General features: G+C 38.6%; 1 protein-coding gene across 4 annotated transcripts in view; it reads right to left on the bottom strand.

Annotated features, from left to right (window-relative positions):
- Positions 1–19,278, bottom strand: part of PARD3B (par-3 family cell polarity regulator beta) — a 1,082,106-nt gene that overhangs the window by 219,260 nt on the left and 843,568 nt on the right. For all 4 annotated transcript variants that reach the window (XM_055290335.2, XM_055290338.2, XM_055290337.2 and 1 more), the window contains one exon: positions 9,773–9,883. In XM_055290335.2, coding sequence (XP_055146310.1) covers positions 9,773–9,883 — 111 coding nt within the window. The remainder of the gene's footprint in view (positions 1–9,772; positions 9,884–19,278) is intronic.

Below are 19,278 nucleotides of genomic sequence, written 5' to 3'. Positions count from 1 at the left end.
ACCTCACACGGCCGGGTACTCCTCTGAGACAAAACTTCCAGAGGAACGATCAGGCAGCAGCATTTGCGGTTCACCAATATATGCTGTTCTGCAGCCACCGCTGCTGATACCCAGGCAAACAGGGTCTGGAGTGGACCTTTAGCAAACTCCAACAGACCTGCAGCTGAGGGTCCTGTCTGGTAGAAGGAAAACTAACAAACAGAAAGGACATCCACACCAAAAACCCATCTGTATGTCACCATTACCATCACTATGTACCAAAGGTAGATAAAACCATAAAGATGGGAAAAAAACAGAGCAGAAAAACTGGAAACTCTAAAAATCAGAGTGCCTCTCCTCTTCCAAAGGAACACAGCTCCTCACCAGCAATGGAACAAAGCTGGACGGAGAATGACTTTGACGAGTTGAGAGAAGAAGGCTTCAGACAATCAAACTACTCCGAGCTACAGGAGGAAATTCGAACCAATGTCAAAGAAGTTAAAAGCTTTGAAAAAAAATTAGATGAATGGATAACTAGAATAAACAACGCAGAGAAGTCCTTAAAGGACATGATGGAGCTGAAAACCAAGGCATGAGAGCCATGTGACGAATGCAGAAGCCTCAGCAGCCGATGCGATCAACTGGAAGAAAAAGTATCAGTGATGGAAGATCAAATGAATGAAATGAAGCGAGAAGAGAAGTTTAGAGAAAAAAGAATACAAAGAAATGAACAAAGCCTCCAAGAAATATAGGACTATGTGAAAAGACCAAATCTATGTCTGATTGGTGTACCTGAAAGTGACGGGGAGAATGGAACCAAGGTGGAACACACTCTGCAGGATATTATCTAGGAGAACTTCCCCAATCTAGCAAGGCAGGCCAACATTCACATTCAGGAAATACAGAGAACGCCACAAAGATACTCCTCAAGAAGAGCAACTCCAAGACACATAATTGTCAGATTCACCAAAGTTGAAATGAAGGAAAAAATGTTAAGGGCAGCCAGAGAGAAAGGTCGGGTTACCCACAAAGGGAAGCCCATCAGACTAACAGCTGATCTCTTGGCAGAAACTCTAAAAGCCAGAAGAGAGTGGGGACCAATATTCAACATTCTTAAAGAAAAGAATTTTCAACCCAGAATCTCATATCCAGCCAAACTAAGCTTCATAAGTGAAGGAGAAATAAAATACTTTACAGACAAGCAAATGCTGAGAGATGTTGTCACCACCAGGCCTGCCCTAAAAGAGCTCCTGAAGGAAGCACTAAACATGGAAAGAAAAAACTGGTACCAGCCACTGCAAAAACATGCCAAATTGTAAAGACCATCAAGGCTAGGAAGAAACTGCATCAACTAATGAGCAAAATAACCAGCTAACATCATAATGACAGGATCAAATTCACATATAACAATATTAACTTTAAATGTAAATGGGCTAAATGCTCCAATTAAAAGACACAGACTGGCAAATTGGATAAAGAGTCAAGACCCATCAGTGTGCTGTATTCAGGAAACCCATCTCACGTGCAGAGACACACATAGACTCAAAATAAAGGGATGGAGGAAGATCTACCAAGCAAATGGAAAACAAAAAAAGGCAGGGGTTGCAATCCTAGTCTCTGATAAAACAGACTTAAAACCAACAAAGATAAAAAGAGACAAAGAAGGCCATTACATAATGGTAAAAGGATCAATTCAACAAGAAAAGCTAACTATACTAAATATATATGCACCCAATACAGGAGCACCCAGATTCATAAAGCAAGTCCTTAGTGACCTACAAAGAGACTTAGACTCCCACACAATAATAATGGGAGACTTTAACACCCCACTGTCAACATTAGACAGATCAATGAGACAGAAAGTTAACAAGGATACCCAGGAATTGAACTCAGCTCTGCACAAAGTGGACCTAATAGACATCTACAGAACTCTCCACCCCAAATCAACAGAATATACATTCTTTTCAGCACCACACCACACCTACTCCAAAACTGACCAGATAGTTGGAAGTAAAGCACTCCTCAGCAAATGTAAAAGAACAGAAATTATAACAAACTGTCTTTCAGACCACAGTGCAATCAAACTAGAACTCAGGACTAAGAAACTTACCCAAAACCGCTCAACTACAGGGAAACTGAACAACCTGCTCCTGAATGACTACTGGGTAAACAATGAAATGAAGGCAGAAATAAAGATGTTCTTTGAAACCAACAAGAACAAAGACACAACATACCAGAATCTCTGGGACACATTCAAAGCAGTGTGTAGAGGGAAATTTATAGCACTAAATGCCCACAAGAGAAAGCAGGAAAGATCTAAAATTGACACCCTAACATCACAATTAAAAGAACTAGAAAAGCAAGAGCAAACAAATTCAAAAGCTAGCAGAAGGCAAGAAATAACTAAGATCAGAGCAGAACTGAAGGAAATAGAGACACAAAAAACCCTTCAAAAAATTAATACAGGAGCTGGTTTTTTGAAAAGATCAACAAAACTGATAGACCGCTAGCGAGACTAATAAAGAAGAAAAGAGAGACGAATCAAATAGATGCAATAAAAAATGATAAAGGGGCTATCACCACTGATCCCACAGAAATACAAACTACCATCAGAGAATACTACAAACACCTCTACGCAAATAAACTAGAAAATCTAGAAGAAATGGATAAATTCCTCGACAAATACACTCTCCCAAGACTAAACCAGGAAGAAGTTGAATCTCTGAATGGACCAATAACAGGCTCTGAAATTGAGGCAATAATCAATAGCTTACCAACCAAAAAAAGTCCAGGACCAGATGGATTCACAGCCGAATTCTACCAGAGGTACAAAGAGGAACTGGTACCATTCCTTCTGAAACTATTCCAATCAATAGAAAAAGAGGGAATCCTCCCTAACACATTTTATGAGGCCAGCATCATCCTGATACCAAAGCCTGGCAGAGACACAACCAAAAAAGAGAATTTCAGACCAATATCCTTGATAAACATCGACGCAAAAATCCTCAATAAAATACTGGCAAACCGAATCCAGCAGCACATCAAAAAGCTTATCCACCATGATCAAGTGGGCTTCATCCCTGGGATGCAAGGCTGGTTCAACATACGCAAATCAATAAATGTAATCCAGCATATAAACAGAACCAAAGACAAAAACCACATGATTATCTCAATAGATGCAGAAAAGGCCTTTGACAAAATTCAACAACGCTTCATGCTAAAAACTTTCAATAAATTAGGTATTGATGGGACATATCTCAAAATAATAAGAGCTATCTACGACAAACCCACAGCCAATATCATACTGAATGGGCAAAAACTGGAAGCATTCCCTCTGAAAACTGGCACAAGACAGGGATGCCCTCTCTCACCAGTCCTATTCAACACAGTGATGGAAGTTCTGGCCAGGGCAATCAGGCAGGAGAAGGAAATAAAGGGTATTCAATTAGGAAAAGAGGAAGTCAAATTGTCCCTGTTTGCAGATGACATGATTGCATATCTAGAAAACCCCATTATCTCAGCCCAAAATCTCCTCAAGCTGATAAGCAACTCAGCAAAGTCTCAGGATAGAAAATCAATGTACAAAAATCACAAGCATTCTTGTACACCAATCACAGACTAACAGAGAGCCAAATCATGAGTGAACTCCCATTCACAATTGCTTCAAAGAGAATAAAATACCTAGGAATCCAACTTACAAGGGATGTGAAGGACCTCTTCAAGGAGAACTACAAACCACTGCTCAATGAAATAAAAGAGGATACAAACAAATGGAAGAACATTCCATGCTCATGGGTAGGAAGAATGAATATCCTGAAAATGGCCATACTGCCCAAGGTAATTTATAGATTCAATGCCATCCCCATCAAGCTACCAATGACTTTCTTCACAGAATTGGATAAAACTACTTTAAAGTTCATAGGGAACCAAAAAAGAGCCCGCATCGCCAAGTCAATCCTAAGCCAAAAGAACAAAGCTGGAGGCATCACACTACCTGACTTCAAACTATACTACAAGGCTACAGGAACCAAAACAGCATGGTACTGGTACCAAAACAGAGATATAGACCAATGGAACAGAACAGAGCCCTCAGAAATAATGCCACATATCTACAACTATCTGATCTTTGACAAACCTGACAAAAACAAGAAATCGGGAAAGGATTCCCTATTTAATAAATGGTGCTGGGAAAACTGGCTAGCCATATGTAGAAAGCTGAAAATGGATCCCTTCCTTACACCTTATACAAAAATTAATTCAAGATGGATTAAAGACTTAAATGTTAGACCTAAAACCATAAAAACCCTAGAAGAAAACCTAGGCAATACCATTCAGGACATAGGTGTGGGCAAGGACTTCATGTCTAAAACACCAAAAGCAATGGCAACAAAAGCCAAAATTGACAAATGGGATCCAATTAAACTAAAGAGCTTCTGCACAGCAAAAGAAACTACCATCAGAGTGAACAGGCAACCTACAGAATGGGAGAAAATTTTTGAAACATACTCATCTGACAAAGGGCTAATATCCAGAATCTACAATGAACTCAAACAAATTTACAAGAAAAACACAAACAAACCCATCAAAAAGTGGGCGAAGGACAGGAACAGACATTTCTCAAAAGAAGACATTTATGCAGACAAAACACACATGAAAAAATGCTCATCATCACTGGCCATCAGAGAAATGCAAATCATAACCACAATGAGATACCATCTCACACCAGTTAGAATGGCCATCATTAAAAAGTCAGGAAACAACAGATGCTGGAGAGGATGTGGAGAAATAGAAACACTTTTACACTGTTGGTGGGACTGTAAACTAGTTCAACCATTGTGGAAGTCAGTGTGGAAATTCCTCAGGGATCTAGAACTAGAAATACCATTTGACCCAGCCATACCATTACTGGGTATATACCCAAAGGATTATAAATCATGCTGCTATAAAGATACATGCACACGTATGTTTATAGCAGCACTATTCACGATAGCAAAGACTCGGAACCAACCTAAATGTCCAACAACGATAGACTGGATTAAGAAAATGTGGCACATATACCCCATGGAATACTATGCAGCCATAAAAAATGATGAGTTCATGTCCTTTGTAGGGACATGGATGAAACTGGAAACCATGATTCTCAGCAAACTATTGCAAGGAGAAAAAACTAAACACCGCATGTTCTCATTCATAGGTGGGAATTGAACAATGAGAACACATGGATACAGGAAGGGGAACATCACACAATGGGGACTGTTGTGGGGTGGGGGGAGGGGGGCGGGATAGCATTAGGAGATATACCTGATGCTAAATGACGAGTTAATGGGTGCAGCAAACCAACATGGCACATGTATACATATGTAGCTAACCCGTATGTTGTGTACATGTACCCTAAAACTTAAAGTATAATAATAATATAATTTTAAAAAAGGATAAGAAAAGAAAAAAGAATAATTGGCCTCTAAATGAGGAAAGATAAAACCAAAAAAAAAAAAAAAAGGGTTTCTCAAACTCTGTACTATTGACATTTTGGGTTGGATGATTCATGTTGTGGGGGAGGGTGGCTGTCCTGTGCATTGTAAGATTTTTAGCTACATTCCTAGCCTCTACCCAGTAAAAGGTAATAACTGCTCACCCCTCTTCCCAAGTTATGACAATCAAAAAATATCTCCAGACATAGCCAAATGCCCTTGTGGTAAAATTGCCCCCTTCCATTGAGAACCACTGTTCTAGACTCTGCATTCCTCTAATCTAATCTAGTAACCCAACTCATCTTTTATGGCTTTTTGGACTTTTTCAATACATGTAGTTATAAATAAACTATCCATATATAGCAGCAAAATGGTTCTGGATCAGGAATTAGATATGTAGATAACTTCAAATGAGATAAGAAAATCAGCAAAAAAAAATTAGATGAATGGGGAGAGATAATATAAAATCCTAAAATTTAGAATTGAGGTTAGATTAATCCTAGGGTAAAACAATTACAAGGAAATTAAAACTTCAATAGGAATTATACGATTTAGGAGGTAACTTATAAAGACATTTGTACCTGGATATTCATCCAGGTATTATTTGAAACAGTGAAAAATGGAAACAGTCTGGGCATGGTGGCTCCCGCCTGTAAACCCAGCACTTGGGAGGCTGAGGCAGGAGGATCACTTGAGCTCAGGAATTCGAGACCAGCCTGTACAACGTAGTGAGAGACCTTGTCTCTATTTTTTTTTAAAGGAAAGAAAAAAAGGATAAAAATGGGAACAGACTAAGTGTTTGACAATGGAAGGTAAATAATTTATTGTATATTGATCTCATAGAATATTAGGCAGTGATCAACATGACATATTTTAAAAACATTAATGACATGGTAAAAATGTTCAACATATAATGCTATGAAAAAAGCAAGATGTTATAGACGCCAAGTTTTCGATATTAAGTGTTCAAAGAGATTTGTCCCTTGGTATCCATGGGGGATTGTTCTAGGACACCCTGTGGATATCGAAATCTGTGAATGATCAACTCGCTGATATAAAATGGAGTAATATTTGCATATAACCTATGTATATCCTCTCATATACTTTAAATCATCTCTAGATTACTTACAATACCTATTACAGTGCCTACACATCACTTCATTTGCATAGCTTCAATGTAGTACTTGGCACAGCAAATTTAAATTTTACTTTTGGGAACTTTGTGAAATTTCTTTTCTAAATATTTTCAATCTGTGGTTGGTTGAATCCACAGATGTGGAACCCATGGATATGGAGCAAACTGTATATGCATAGAAAAAAGATTATAAAATATTAGTAGTGGTTATGGGATTATGGTAGAGTTATGCACGGTTTTAATAGTTTTTATACTTTTTATGTTTCCAAAATTTTCTTAATGAACTGATATTGCTTTTGTAAGTTTTGTGTGCATGAGGGTTGCTGGGGGCAAGTGATCCATATTCCCTTAGTTGAGTGAGCACTGGCTAGGGTTTCTAATTTGTTTACAAAAGATTGTACCAGTAGGAAAAGATATTTCAGAGAAGGCACATGAAGAACAAGGAAAATATTTGCAGACTGGGCCACTCAGTCCTTTTGAGAAAAAAATCCTGTGTATCATTTTTCACTAAATAAGAATAGTTTTATGTTATAGCCAAATTCTGTTCCTCCAAGTCAGTGGTTCTCAGACTTTAGACTGCTGACGAATCACCTTGGGCTTGTGTATGAAACACAGGTTCCTGGGCTCCAAATCCCAAGGTTCTGATTCTGCAAGTCTGGTATGGGGCTCAGGAATCTTCATTTTTAACAAGGTCTTCTAATGATTCATTCTGATGTAGTTGGTCCTTGGACCACATTTTGAGAAACTCAGCTACAAGAAATCATGTGGTTGAATTTGGATTTTTTTTTCCTGCCTCTTCTTTGGATAATTGCCTCCTGGATAAGCACTAAAGATAGCTGTCACAGACTTGTAGCAATGTGCTGGTAAACTAGGTCTTCAGAAAAACTGTGCTATAAATATACTCACCATAGCCAATGTCAAACTGCCAATGGCTTATCAGCCAGCTTACAAAATTCTTGAAAGTTTAACAATTGGTTCCCATAAGCTGGTACAAACTGGCTCCAGTACTTTACGGTATATATTTTATTTAGGTGCATTAAATATTTTGAAAATGAGATATGCTAATGTAAATCTATTATGATACCTATGACAGGATGAGAAAAGTAAGCAATAGGATGGCTTGAATCACATCAAAGAAACAAATTTCAAACATATTAGGAGAACAGTATAATAGCTTTTATCACTATTTCTTACTTTATTCTATTTTTTTTCATTGCCATATCATGAAGAGTGATACACTCACTGAGTTCTTTAAGAGTTGTGAACTGGTTTCCCATAGATAATGGAGAGCTAAGGATCAGGACTCCAGCACTGGGAGCAATGCCAGATGTTCAGCCTCCACCTCCAGCATCCGTGGCTCTCAGCCCCTGAGCTGTTGAAATGCCCTTGGTCATTAATTCCATAGCACCCAACCATAAAATCAACTCCTCAACGTCTTCCTCTAACACATGATCGAGACAATGTTGTCTCTAGGAAACCCCTATCAGATGTGTTTTATGTGTTCATGTGTGGGAAGTGGCCTAAGTGGAGGCTAATAGTACAGTTCTTTCAATATTTTGACCAGACATATTTTAAGAAAATTGGATCCGAAGCCTATATAGCCAGCTGAAGTGAATTTACAGCTCAGCTTTTAAGAACAAGACTCCCTCAGGCACCTGCCTAGTAAAGGCAAAACCAGAAAGGAAATGAACTCTTGCTTAAAGACAACTCACCTTATTTTATGGGTTATCAATTTTCTAGCTGGCACACAGTTCCCCAGCTACTAAGAGTTTTTTCCCCTGTCCCAAGTAAGTATGAGCTACAAAAAAATGTAAAGTCTGCATTCCAGCAAACAGCTCAGTTTCCTGAAGATGAGGCATGGGATGTAACCTCAGTAAGAGAAGTCAAGGGAGCAGCAAAGATCTATGATGTAGGCTCCCCACATAGAGGCCTTTGCCAATATATGCATTAAAATCTCAGCCTGGATTACATTGTACATTACAGGATTGCTGAATCTTAGGTTATGATGGAGAATATCTTTCATGTCTTCAGGATAGCTCTGTCAGGTGAATAGTCAACAACAATGTAAAACACTTCATTTCCTTTTAACTGCTCCAGTGACCTTAGAATTCAGCTTATCAACCTCTCAAAAATGAGAAAGGACTAAATAGCTTTTTTTCCTTGCTATTGAAAAAGTCAGCCTTCTCAACGGGAACAGACTACAAAACAGTGGTCAAAGGTTAACAGTAGATACTCTTAGACTGCTCTGTGCTAGAAAACACAATGAATAGATATGATTTTCTTAGTACACATACTAAAGTAATAAAATCAATACAAGAACAGCCTCTTTAGAAACTATAAGAACTAACGTAACTAATAAGCAAGTGAAAAGTTGTGTGAATCTGAGTACATACATGATGAAGTCAGAATCAGACACTTAAAATTATATGCTGGTTTTGTCATAATCTCAGTCTTTCTCCAAGCTCCATTTAGTTGTGAAGGCAAAGAATTTTCAGGAGAATTATGAATATTCAATTACATGTTTGAAAATCAGACATTTACACATCTACTTGCGATAAGTGCCAGAGTTAACATCAAAGATATGTGAAGGACCTCTTGTCCAAATGGAACATTAAGCTCCTCAAGCAGGAGAATTCAGCTCTTGCAAACCAGCATTATTCCAGCAAATGAAGCCGGCCCTTTAACAGATGGGCAACATACTCTTCAGCTTGCTGATAGCCTAATAAAAGACAGTGTCTTTTTAAAGAATGAAGGACATTCACCTCTCAAACTACAGGACTCAAACGGATTGCGCAGAATAAAATTAAGAAGGTATACCACAGCTTGACCAAAATTAGGAACAGACTATGGGAAGTGGATAGTTCTAAACATCAATATCCAAATGACCTTTCTTTGGAAAAAAAAAAAAAGATATAGAGAAAATATGCATTTTTATGGTCAAAACAGGTGGTAGTGTGTTATGGAATTATAGGAACTGATATAGTAAAAACATGAAGCAAATTTATTCTCAAAATAGAATAAAAATTTCCAGAAAGGGAGGTTCTTTTTGCATCAGACACCTTTCCTTTCAGATCGGTCAACCCCTATACTTCTTAAAATGAAATTTCTCCAGTTGACTATTGCAATATCTAAATTAAACCCAGACCATAAAGTCAAAGAAAATGAAGGTCTCGGCACTTCTGCTCACCTTTCACGCTCTTCTTTCATTTTCTCCAGCTCTTCTTCTCTCAGGCCACCATGTTTCAGAGTACCTTTCTGCTCAGCTTTTGCACCCTTACCCTCCTTCTTCTTTCCAAATCTAGTGAAATGTGAAGGAGAAGGTTGTTAACAATAACCACATTGTTTTTGCGGTAAAGCTAAGATATTTATGGGATGAGCTCATTAAGTCATACTTCTTTATTCTAAGTAAGTCAAGATCATTTTGCATAAAATGGAACTAAAATAAGATAATGAAAGCAGAAAAATAATGCCATTATGAAATTCCCCCTTTTCTCTCTTCTTTCCTTCCTTCCTTCTTTTCACTCATATTTATCATGCATCATGCACAATATCACGTGCTTTTATGGAAGTCTGAGAAAGACAGAAACATCAGCTTGTTTTGTGATTCTTCTATTACTCAGGTTGCTTAGAGGTAGGACTTTCTTTAGTTTTTTCTTTTTTTTTTTTTTTTTTGAGACAGCGTCTCGCCCTGTCACCCAGACTGGGGTGCAGTGGCGTGATCTTTGTTCACTGAAATCTTTGTTACCTGGGGTTCAAGTGATTCTCGTGCCTCAGCCTCCTGAGTAGCTGGGATTACAGGTTCACACCACCACGCCCAGCTAATTTTTGTATTTTTAGTATAGACGGGGTTTCACCACGTTGGCGAGACTGGTTTCGAACTTCTGGCCCCAAGTGATCTGCCCACCTCGGCCTCCCAAAGTGCTGGGATTATAGATGTAAGCTACTGCCAGGACTTTCTTTAAAATGTGTATGTCAGGTCCTCCTGTGATGAGATTCTGATTCCCTTTGTATGTGTCGACAGAAGGTAGGGGAGAAGGGGCAGCCTAAGCACACATAATTTGAAAATTTTCCTTATTATTTAGATAGACAAATATTCAAGACTAATTATGACGACCTATTAATGCAATAGAGAGTGAGAAACTAAAGAATTATCATTAATATATAAATACAAACTGATCAATCTCCTAAGCAGGCTTCCCGAGCTCCAGTGTCAATGGCACTTAAAGGTAAACTCCTGGAATTATACCACGACAGTGCCATGAGAGGCCTTATTGAACACCTCGTTCAATGCTCTCATTTTACCAGTGAAGAACCAAAAGCTCTGAGAGGTGTCGAACCTTGACCAAGACCTCCCACCAGAATCAGGGCAGGGCTGAGATTAGAACCTGATCTCCGCCTGTACGTTTTCCTTTATGCACAATCACTCTCTAATGCAGCCCCAGCTTCCTGAGTCAGCTCTGGAACACAATGAAAATATAATACAATTCCCCAGAAAGGGAGGTTTCTTTGGGTTAGTATGTTCTGAGCATTCCTGAGTGCCTGGGATATATATAGTTACATGGGCACAGTGGCAGTTATGATGCTTTACAAAAACACTGTATATGTTTAGTACTTTTAGGAAAATGAAAACTGCACATTTGAAATAAAAAAAGAAGACATGGCTGGGCACGGTGGCTCACGCCTGTAATCCCAGCACTTTGGGAGGCCAAGGCAGGTGGATCACCTGAGGTCAGGAGTTCAAGACCAGCCTGGCCAACATAGTGAAACCCTGTCTCTACTAAAAATACAAAAATTAGCCGGGCGTGGTGGTGGGCGCCTGTAGTCCCAGTTACTCAGAAGGCTGAGGCAGGAGAATCACTTGAACCCAGGAGGCAGAGGTTGCAGTGAGCCGAGATGGCATCACTGCAGCCCAGCCTGGGTGACATAGTGATACTCTGTCTCAAAAAACAAACAAACAAACAAACAAACTAAACAAACAAAATAAAACATACAAAAAACAAAAAACAAAACAAAACAAAGAAAACTTTGGGAGATTCCTAGATTTTTTTGTTTGTTTTTGTTCTTTTGAGACGGAGTTTCATTCTTGTTGCCCAGGCTGGAGTGCCATGGCGTGATCTCGGCTCACTGCAACCTCTGCCTCCCGGGTTCAAGCGATTCTCCTGCCTCAGCCTCCCAAGTAGCTGGGATTACAGGCATGTACCACCATGCCCAGCTAATTCTTTGTATTTTTAGTAGAGATGGGGTTTCACCATGTTGGCCAGGCTGGTCTTGAACTCCTGAACTCAGCTGATCCGGCCTCCCAAAGTGCTGGGATTACAGGCATGAGCCACCGTGCCCAGTGATTCTTAGATTTTTTCAAATTATACATGTATGGGCTGGCCTTATACCCCCAACCCTGCCCCAACACACACACAGAGAATCAGAGTCTCCTCACATGAGGACATTTTGAAGAAAGTCTTGTACTGTAAGCAACCAGAATAATAGACGAATCATAAAACAAGCACATGTTTCTGTCTTCTTCAGAATCCCATAGCAATGGGCACCTATTTGCAGCTTCCTAGACTGTGTTTTGACCCATAGTAGAGGATGTTAGTCAAGTCAGAGCTCTGAGTATCACACCTGGAAGGTGGCATTGCTTATATTCATAATTGTGCCATGGTCCTGCCTTTCCTAGAAGCCTCTTCCAGTATTCTGCATATTTCTCAGCTTACAATTTCAATCAGCAAGTCTTCTTTCCTGAACTTTCTCCCTCCATTGCCATCTCTCCATCTCTCTCTACTCCTACTGTAGTTTTTTGGTTGTAGCCAGTCTAGTCTTGGGACTCTGGCGAACTGTCAGCTCTAATGCTATCATCCCCCAGTCTAGTTTTTTGTCCTTTTCTCTGTTTCCTATTTCCCTTTCTGAATTTATTCCTTTTTTTTCCACTGAAGAAATATCCATGTATCATTTACAGAAGTAAGGAAAAGAGAAAAATACAGAAGAAAATATAAGAACTTTCTTTTTTTTTTTTTTTTTTTTTTTGTTGAGACGTTGTTTCACTCTTGTTACTGAGGCTGGAGTGCAATGGTGCGATCTTGGCTCACTGCAACCTCCACCTCTCAGGTTCAAGCGATTCTCCTGCCTTAGTCTCCCAAGTAGCTGAGATTACAGGTGCCCACCACCAAGCCTGGATAATTTTTTGTATTTTTAGTAGAGATGGGGTTTCACCATGTTGGCCAGGCTGGTCTCAAACTCCTGACCTCAGGTGATCCGCCCGCCTCGGCCTCCCAAAGTGTTGGGATTACAGGCGTGAGCCACTGCGCTCAGCCAGAACATTAACTTTCAAATATAATTCAGATTTGCCCAATACAATCAAGACTTCTCTTTAACCTACAAAGCAGGAGATAGCTAAATAATGTTTTCATGAATACATTCTTTAGCATTCCAGACCCATGCAGAAGAGTCTTAGGGGTCAACACGATTACTCTAAGTATGTTTATCTGAGAAGTTAATAGCGCAGTACATCACTTGAGATAAATAACTTTTGCTTAAAATGTCATTAAATATAGTAATGTTTGGGCAAAATATTCAACACGGTGGGGAGTCAGGGGAGAAATAACGCTTCAGGAGGTTGATGAGGGCAAAAATTTTGCCAAAAGCTTTGCAGGTATTAGGCTTTTTTTTTTTTTTTTTTCCATGTCCCATATTATTTCTCCTATATTTGCAGCTTTTGGGATTTCTGAGGTAAAAGCAGTCTTGTTTTTGAAGGGTAAAACTAACCATTTCCTAGCCTACCTTGATCTTTATTACCACATCCAATAAATTATTTTTGTTTTTGGTAGCTAAAATGTTTCACTTGTACTGCGGTTCAGCAATAGCTCATTATCCTTCCCTCACAGTGGAATACGTTTGGTAAGAAAAAAAACATGTTAGTTGTAAGCAAATTCTGCAAAGTATTTTCTTCTTAGCAAGAACCACCAATAACAGTCAAATCAAGCAATTCTACAAATATTATACATGCTTTGATTTAAAGTTCATGATCCTTGATTAAAGTTTCCAATAAGAAGGGCAGAAATACCTGTGAAATTTATTAGCCAGAGAAAATGATTACAAATTACCTTATTTTGTAAAGTTTGGGTAGGCTGAAGAAAAGCATTATAAAACAATAATCTTAAAAAAAAAAACTCCCACATTGTTAAGATGAGGAAATTGAAACCCAGAGAAGTTCATTGCATTTTATTTATTAACACACTGAATTCTTTTTCATTTTGCAATAAGACAACTTAATTATCAGTAGTGGCAGTAGTGGACGGGGGGAGAGAGTGAGGGGGAAAGATTCGATTTGGTGACTTTCCAAGCCCTTGTTTTCCTTTCTGTAGCAGCCTTTGTGGGGATCATTTCACAGCCACTCTTACTTTTACTGAGATATAGAAAGAGGAGTTGAGGAGGTTTATCTTCCCATTAGCTATTTTTGTGAGAAAAGTCACGAACCCTGAATGGCTAAAATTACTATTTTATATTCTAGAGTTTCAAATATGCACTGCATTCCAGGCCTCCCATTATGTGTTACCTTAGAAATTTGAGAGTTGGCAATTCTGGGCTAGGTGCCTTAAGGAAATTGCTCAGAGGTCAACCTTACTTTATATAAAAGATATTTTCCTAAAAAATTCTGTGCAAACATATGGTTTTAATCAATAAAATCTTATTTTACATGTACCTGGGAAGCCTGTTTAAAGAATCTTATGATGGATCTTTTTTGTAAAGTGGAAAAATCACCTTTCAACATACCCTTTATGTAAATTTAGATGTTCATGAATTGTAAGTTTGCTTAAAACACCTGTCCATTTCTCTGTTCATTTCTATAGAGGTCATATGAAACAGATTCATGGAAAATCTGTCTTCTTTCCTTACTCCATCTCTTTCTTTCTTTCAAAAAATATTTATTAGGTATCTACTAGCTGTCAGAAATTATAAGCAATTGATATAGGTTAATATTATGTTGGGATACAAAACCACACAATATCCTCATGAAATTTACATTCTAACAGAGACAGTTACCAAACAAGTATAAATCTGTGATTGTTAGTTGTGATAAGTGCTATAAAGGATGTTAGAAGAGACAATAATAGGGAAGTGACTGACTGGGAAATGCCTCAGTGAAAAAATAGATGTAAGCTGAGAATATAAGAGTGAGAAGTTCCAGACAAGTGAAGAGTGGGAGAAAAGTCTTGGGGGTGAAGGAAACAGCACATGCAAAGGACACGTGTGGGGAAGGCTTGGTGTATTCAAAGCAGTAAAAGAAGGCCAGAGGCTGGGAGATGAGAGAGGAAACTCCGGCAGGATGCAGACGGAAAAGCCAATGGGCACAGGTGTGAGAGAAGCTTGTGGTTTAATCTAAGAGTGATGGGAGGTCATTTCTTAGTCATTCAAGGTGCAGAGAAGCTAGGTGAGGAAACTAGGAGACAGAGTTAGTGGAGGAGAAATGGCAGAGGAACCAAGTGTTTTGAGCAGAAGTGATACAATGTGATGAATACTTTAAAAAGACCATCCTGGTGCTGAAGTAAAAAGCAGCAAGTAAAAGCAGTAACATAACTAAAACCAGTGATTTAACTGACTGGGGACTCCTGCAGGAATGAGTGAAAGATGACAGTGGCTTGGACTAGAGAAGTGGCCATTGAGAAGATAAGATAGTGATTTGGAAATGGTGAGTCAATGAAGAGGTATCAAAAGATTCAATTTAGAACATGATTATTATTGTAATATATCTTTGGGAAATTCCAGTAGATGAGTCCATGCCTAAGTCCTGAGAACCTGTAACACTCAAAGGGCAGAGACAGGAGTGGGGGTTGGGGAGAGGCAGGTGGACAACAGAGATAGAGAAAGAACAGCAAGAGAGCTAGAAAGAAAATCAAGAGAATGTGGTTGCAAAAGAGTTTAAAGAATGCTGCAAGAAGACGGACAAGGTCAACAGATGGGAATGCTGCTGAGACGCCCAACGAGGTGAGGACGGAAAAGCGTTCATTAGATTTGGCAACATAAAGTCATTCATAGCCTTGGCAAGGGTCAGTGGAGTATGTGAGCAGAAGTCATGTAGGCATGATCTGAAGAGTGAATGGTAGGTAAGTATAAGTGTCTGTACAACCATTACAGACTGGGTAATGGTTGGCTGGGAGGGAGGTAGCTGCAGGTGCAGTCGAGTGCTGAAGAAGGAGGTTTTCAATCTGGCTTATACCACAGAATATTTCGGTTGCTGAAAGGAAAAGAGAGTGAGAGGTCGGAGATGGAGGACAGAGAAGAATAAATTTCTTTTCCCTCTTTATTAAGGTAAAATATACATAAAATAAAATTTACCATTTTAACTATTTTTCAGTGTACACTTCAGTGGCATTAAGCACATTCACACTGAGAAACCATCACACTATTCACGTCCAGAATTTTTCATGATCTCAAATGGAAACTGTGTACCCACTCTACATCTAGTAACTCCCCACTCCCTCCTTCCTCCAGCGCCTGGTAACTGCTATTTGACTTTCTGTCTCTATGAATTTGACTATTCTATGTGAAATTCATATAAGTGGAATCACAGAAAATTTATTCATTTGTGTCAGGCTTATTTTACCTAGTAGAAGGTCTTCAGGACTCATCTTTGTTGCAGCATGTGTCAGAATTTCATTCCCTTTTAAGGCTGAATAATATTCCATTGCATGTACATAACCATATTTTGTTTATCCACTCATGCACTGATGGACATTTGGGATTGTCTCCACCTTTTGGCTATTGTAAATAAGGCTGCTATGAACATTGGCATAGGAGACGAAAGTTCTTGATAAGGTAGGAGGATAGAGATAGTGTCTCTGGAGAGATTAGCCTTAGATGGAAGGAGACTCACAAAGAGAAGCAGCCTAGGAGAGGAAACTAGCTTGTTTATGGAGCTGGTAAAGGGGAAGTAGAGGAATTCCAGGGCAATTAATTTATCAGTTTATGTGATGCAGCATGTATAAGAAAAATGGTTTCTATCCACAAAATGAGATCTCTTAGTAGAATTTAAGAAATCAAAGATCGAATTACCCAAGGTAGACAAGAACCTCAGAGAGGGTTATAGAAAACCCCCATACAGACCTCCTTAATGTTGTTATATTGCCTAGGTAGGGGGCTTGTGAACAGCCATCTGGAAAAGTGGAATTTGATAATGATTTGTTCGTTCATTCATCCATTCATTCCTTACTGAGCAGCCACTACACATCACAATAGCCAATGCACACAGAATTGAACCATTAACAACATAAATCGTCAGGTAAATATCTAACCCCTCAATTAAACTAAGTCCCTGGAATCCTATTATTTTCTATATAATAAAGATTTTAATATTCTTAATAGTTTTCTTCTATTTTCTCAGCAAATATTTTCTTCTGTTTCTATTTCTTTCCTTGGGTTTTCTAAGTAATGATGACATTCAAATTCTTCCTAGACTCCCATACATACGCTGATGAATGATTCAAATTTACAATATGTACAGCTTGACCTCTGGCATTTTTCCTGTCTACTCTCTCATTTAATTCACTTCTTAAAGTGGCTACATTCTATCTACAACTTTCCTCCCACATCACACTGGGCAGTTTATGCAGTTATTACCACCAACCCTCCTACATCCTCTTAGTGCACACACTATACAAAAGTGATCCTGAGCAATGTCCTGTGAGAACTAAAAAGTCAGGCAAGGAAAAGTTCATTCACTCTTGTTCCAAATAGCTGCTTAGCTATGAATCCAAAGAGAGCTGAAAAGTTTGAAACAAAGTCTGTATATCTCCTTCTCCAGTCAGGAAACGTCTTTGAGTGTCAATGATGCATTTGGAAAAAACTACAACATCTAATCATCGCTAATATTAAAGTCTGACATCTATGGAACAATGTCACATGTGAAAACCTACAAACTTCACAGCCATAGTATTTTTTGGACTTGATAATGGTTTGTCCACTCTGTAACTAGCTGACTTACAAACTAGGCATGATTGCTCCTTACTATTTTATAAATTACACAGTTTGAAATAGCTCAAGCAAACTATAGGGGCAGAGAAGTTCATAGGCCCTTTACTATTATTTCCCTAGTTGATTCTGAAATCCACCCTATAAAAGGTTTCTCTTGTCAGATGTATTCTAAATTGGGTTCTGAATTAGCATATGCATATGCTGATGAAATTAACTTCCATGTATTGTAATCTCACATGGCTTTGCGCACCGCAGCTTTTGCTTCTAAAATTTGTGTCACAAAGGTCTTTTCTTGTTTATCTCACATGGTTCCATTGTACTTGAGAGTTAATGAGTCTGATAAAAATCCAGTGAAAATTGACCAATTATAGAGTTCCCGTCCCAACCCCTTTTTGGGGGTCCCTAAGGGCATCACTCACTTTTATGTTAATATTATCGGATAGAATAATAAACAGATTTGTGTTTGTTGCAAATCAATCTTGATTAAGAAGGAAAAATATTCTAATTCTATTTCTGCCCCACACTGCCTTGGCTATGCCTGTAGCTTTTAAGGAGGGAGGCAAAATGCTACAAAACCCAGGATGCTTTTCACAACAGTAGGGCTGTGTTTTAAACTCTAAATCTGTTCCGTGGCACGCAAAAGTAGATAGGGATTTGCCTTGTAGGATGTGTACACAAGTAGAGACTGAGTGAGTTGATGCTTTAATAACGAAAGACAAACTCAATATTAAAAATCTTCCTAATTAATCCTAACTGGGTCAGGCAGTTGAAACCCTGAAATTAAGTTTTCTAATTAAAATTTTAAATTTTGATATGTTGTTTAGACATTTATCCTGGGTATGTTTATATGTTTCCAAGATGATGACAAGCTATATGAAAACAACAAACCTGTTTAATCCCACGGATATCTGTGTCTGCTACCCCCTTTAAGGCCAACCTTTTTATCCAGCCAAGCTTTAGCAGCTACTTTTCTCTGGGTTGTCACTCATTTCTAGACTGTGGCTCTGAAATTGGTGGTCATGGCAATTTTTCATTCTGAATCAGGGAATCTTCAGATCTCAAATATGTTGATGTTTGTTTTTAGGATTAAAAAGCAGGGAGGTCCTATAACATTCTACGACTTCTAAGTGGATAAAACATCTGCTGGGGAGAGCCTTAAGCAGCTCTCTAGCTAAATTCAGCTGCTGGGAATCCTTGAGCTAATTTGCTTTCCCCATATCGAGGGGCTAGGAAATGCAATGGATTTAGAAATACCAGATACGTTAAAAATAATTCTAGAGGGTCCTGAAAGTAAAGCAAAGCACATATCACCAATAACTAATATTTTTAAAACCAAACAAACAAAACAGAGAGCCTCTGAATGGACGATTTGTAAGAACAGTTAAGAGATTTGTTAGACACTGGATATATTGCTTTTGCTGAGCCTTTTGTAGCAAATAAAAACTGTGCTCTGAGATTATTAAAGCAGCACTCTGTTAGGGGGAAAAAAGGGAAACTTATGAAAAAAAGGCCAGAAATTAAAGTTAAATAAAAATAAGCATGAATGAGTGGGCAAGAAAGTTAAAAATACTAACAAGGTATGATTTTCAGATCCACACAGGGACTCTAAGAAGCTTATTAACCGTCACTAAGTTTTAAGTTATTCTACCCCTCTGCTTTACAGAAGAAGAAATATTTTTCAGGAGCGCAGTGAACTTTGATTAATTGCTTTCATACACTTTCACTGGC

This window comes from Symphalangus syndactylus, chromosome 8 (assembly GCF_028878055.3).
Source record: "Symphalangus syndactylus isolate Jambi chromosome 8, NHGRI_mSymSyn1-v2.1_pri, whole genome shotgun sequence".
Taxonomy (NCBI): domain Eukaryota; kingdom Metazoa; phylum Chordata; class Mammalia; order Primates; family Hylobatidae; genus Symphalangus; species Symphalangus syndactylus.
This window is presented reverse-complemented; position numbering and strand designations above follow the sequence as displayed.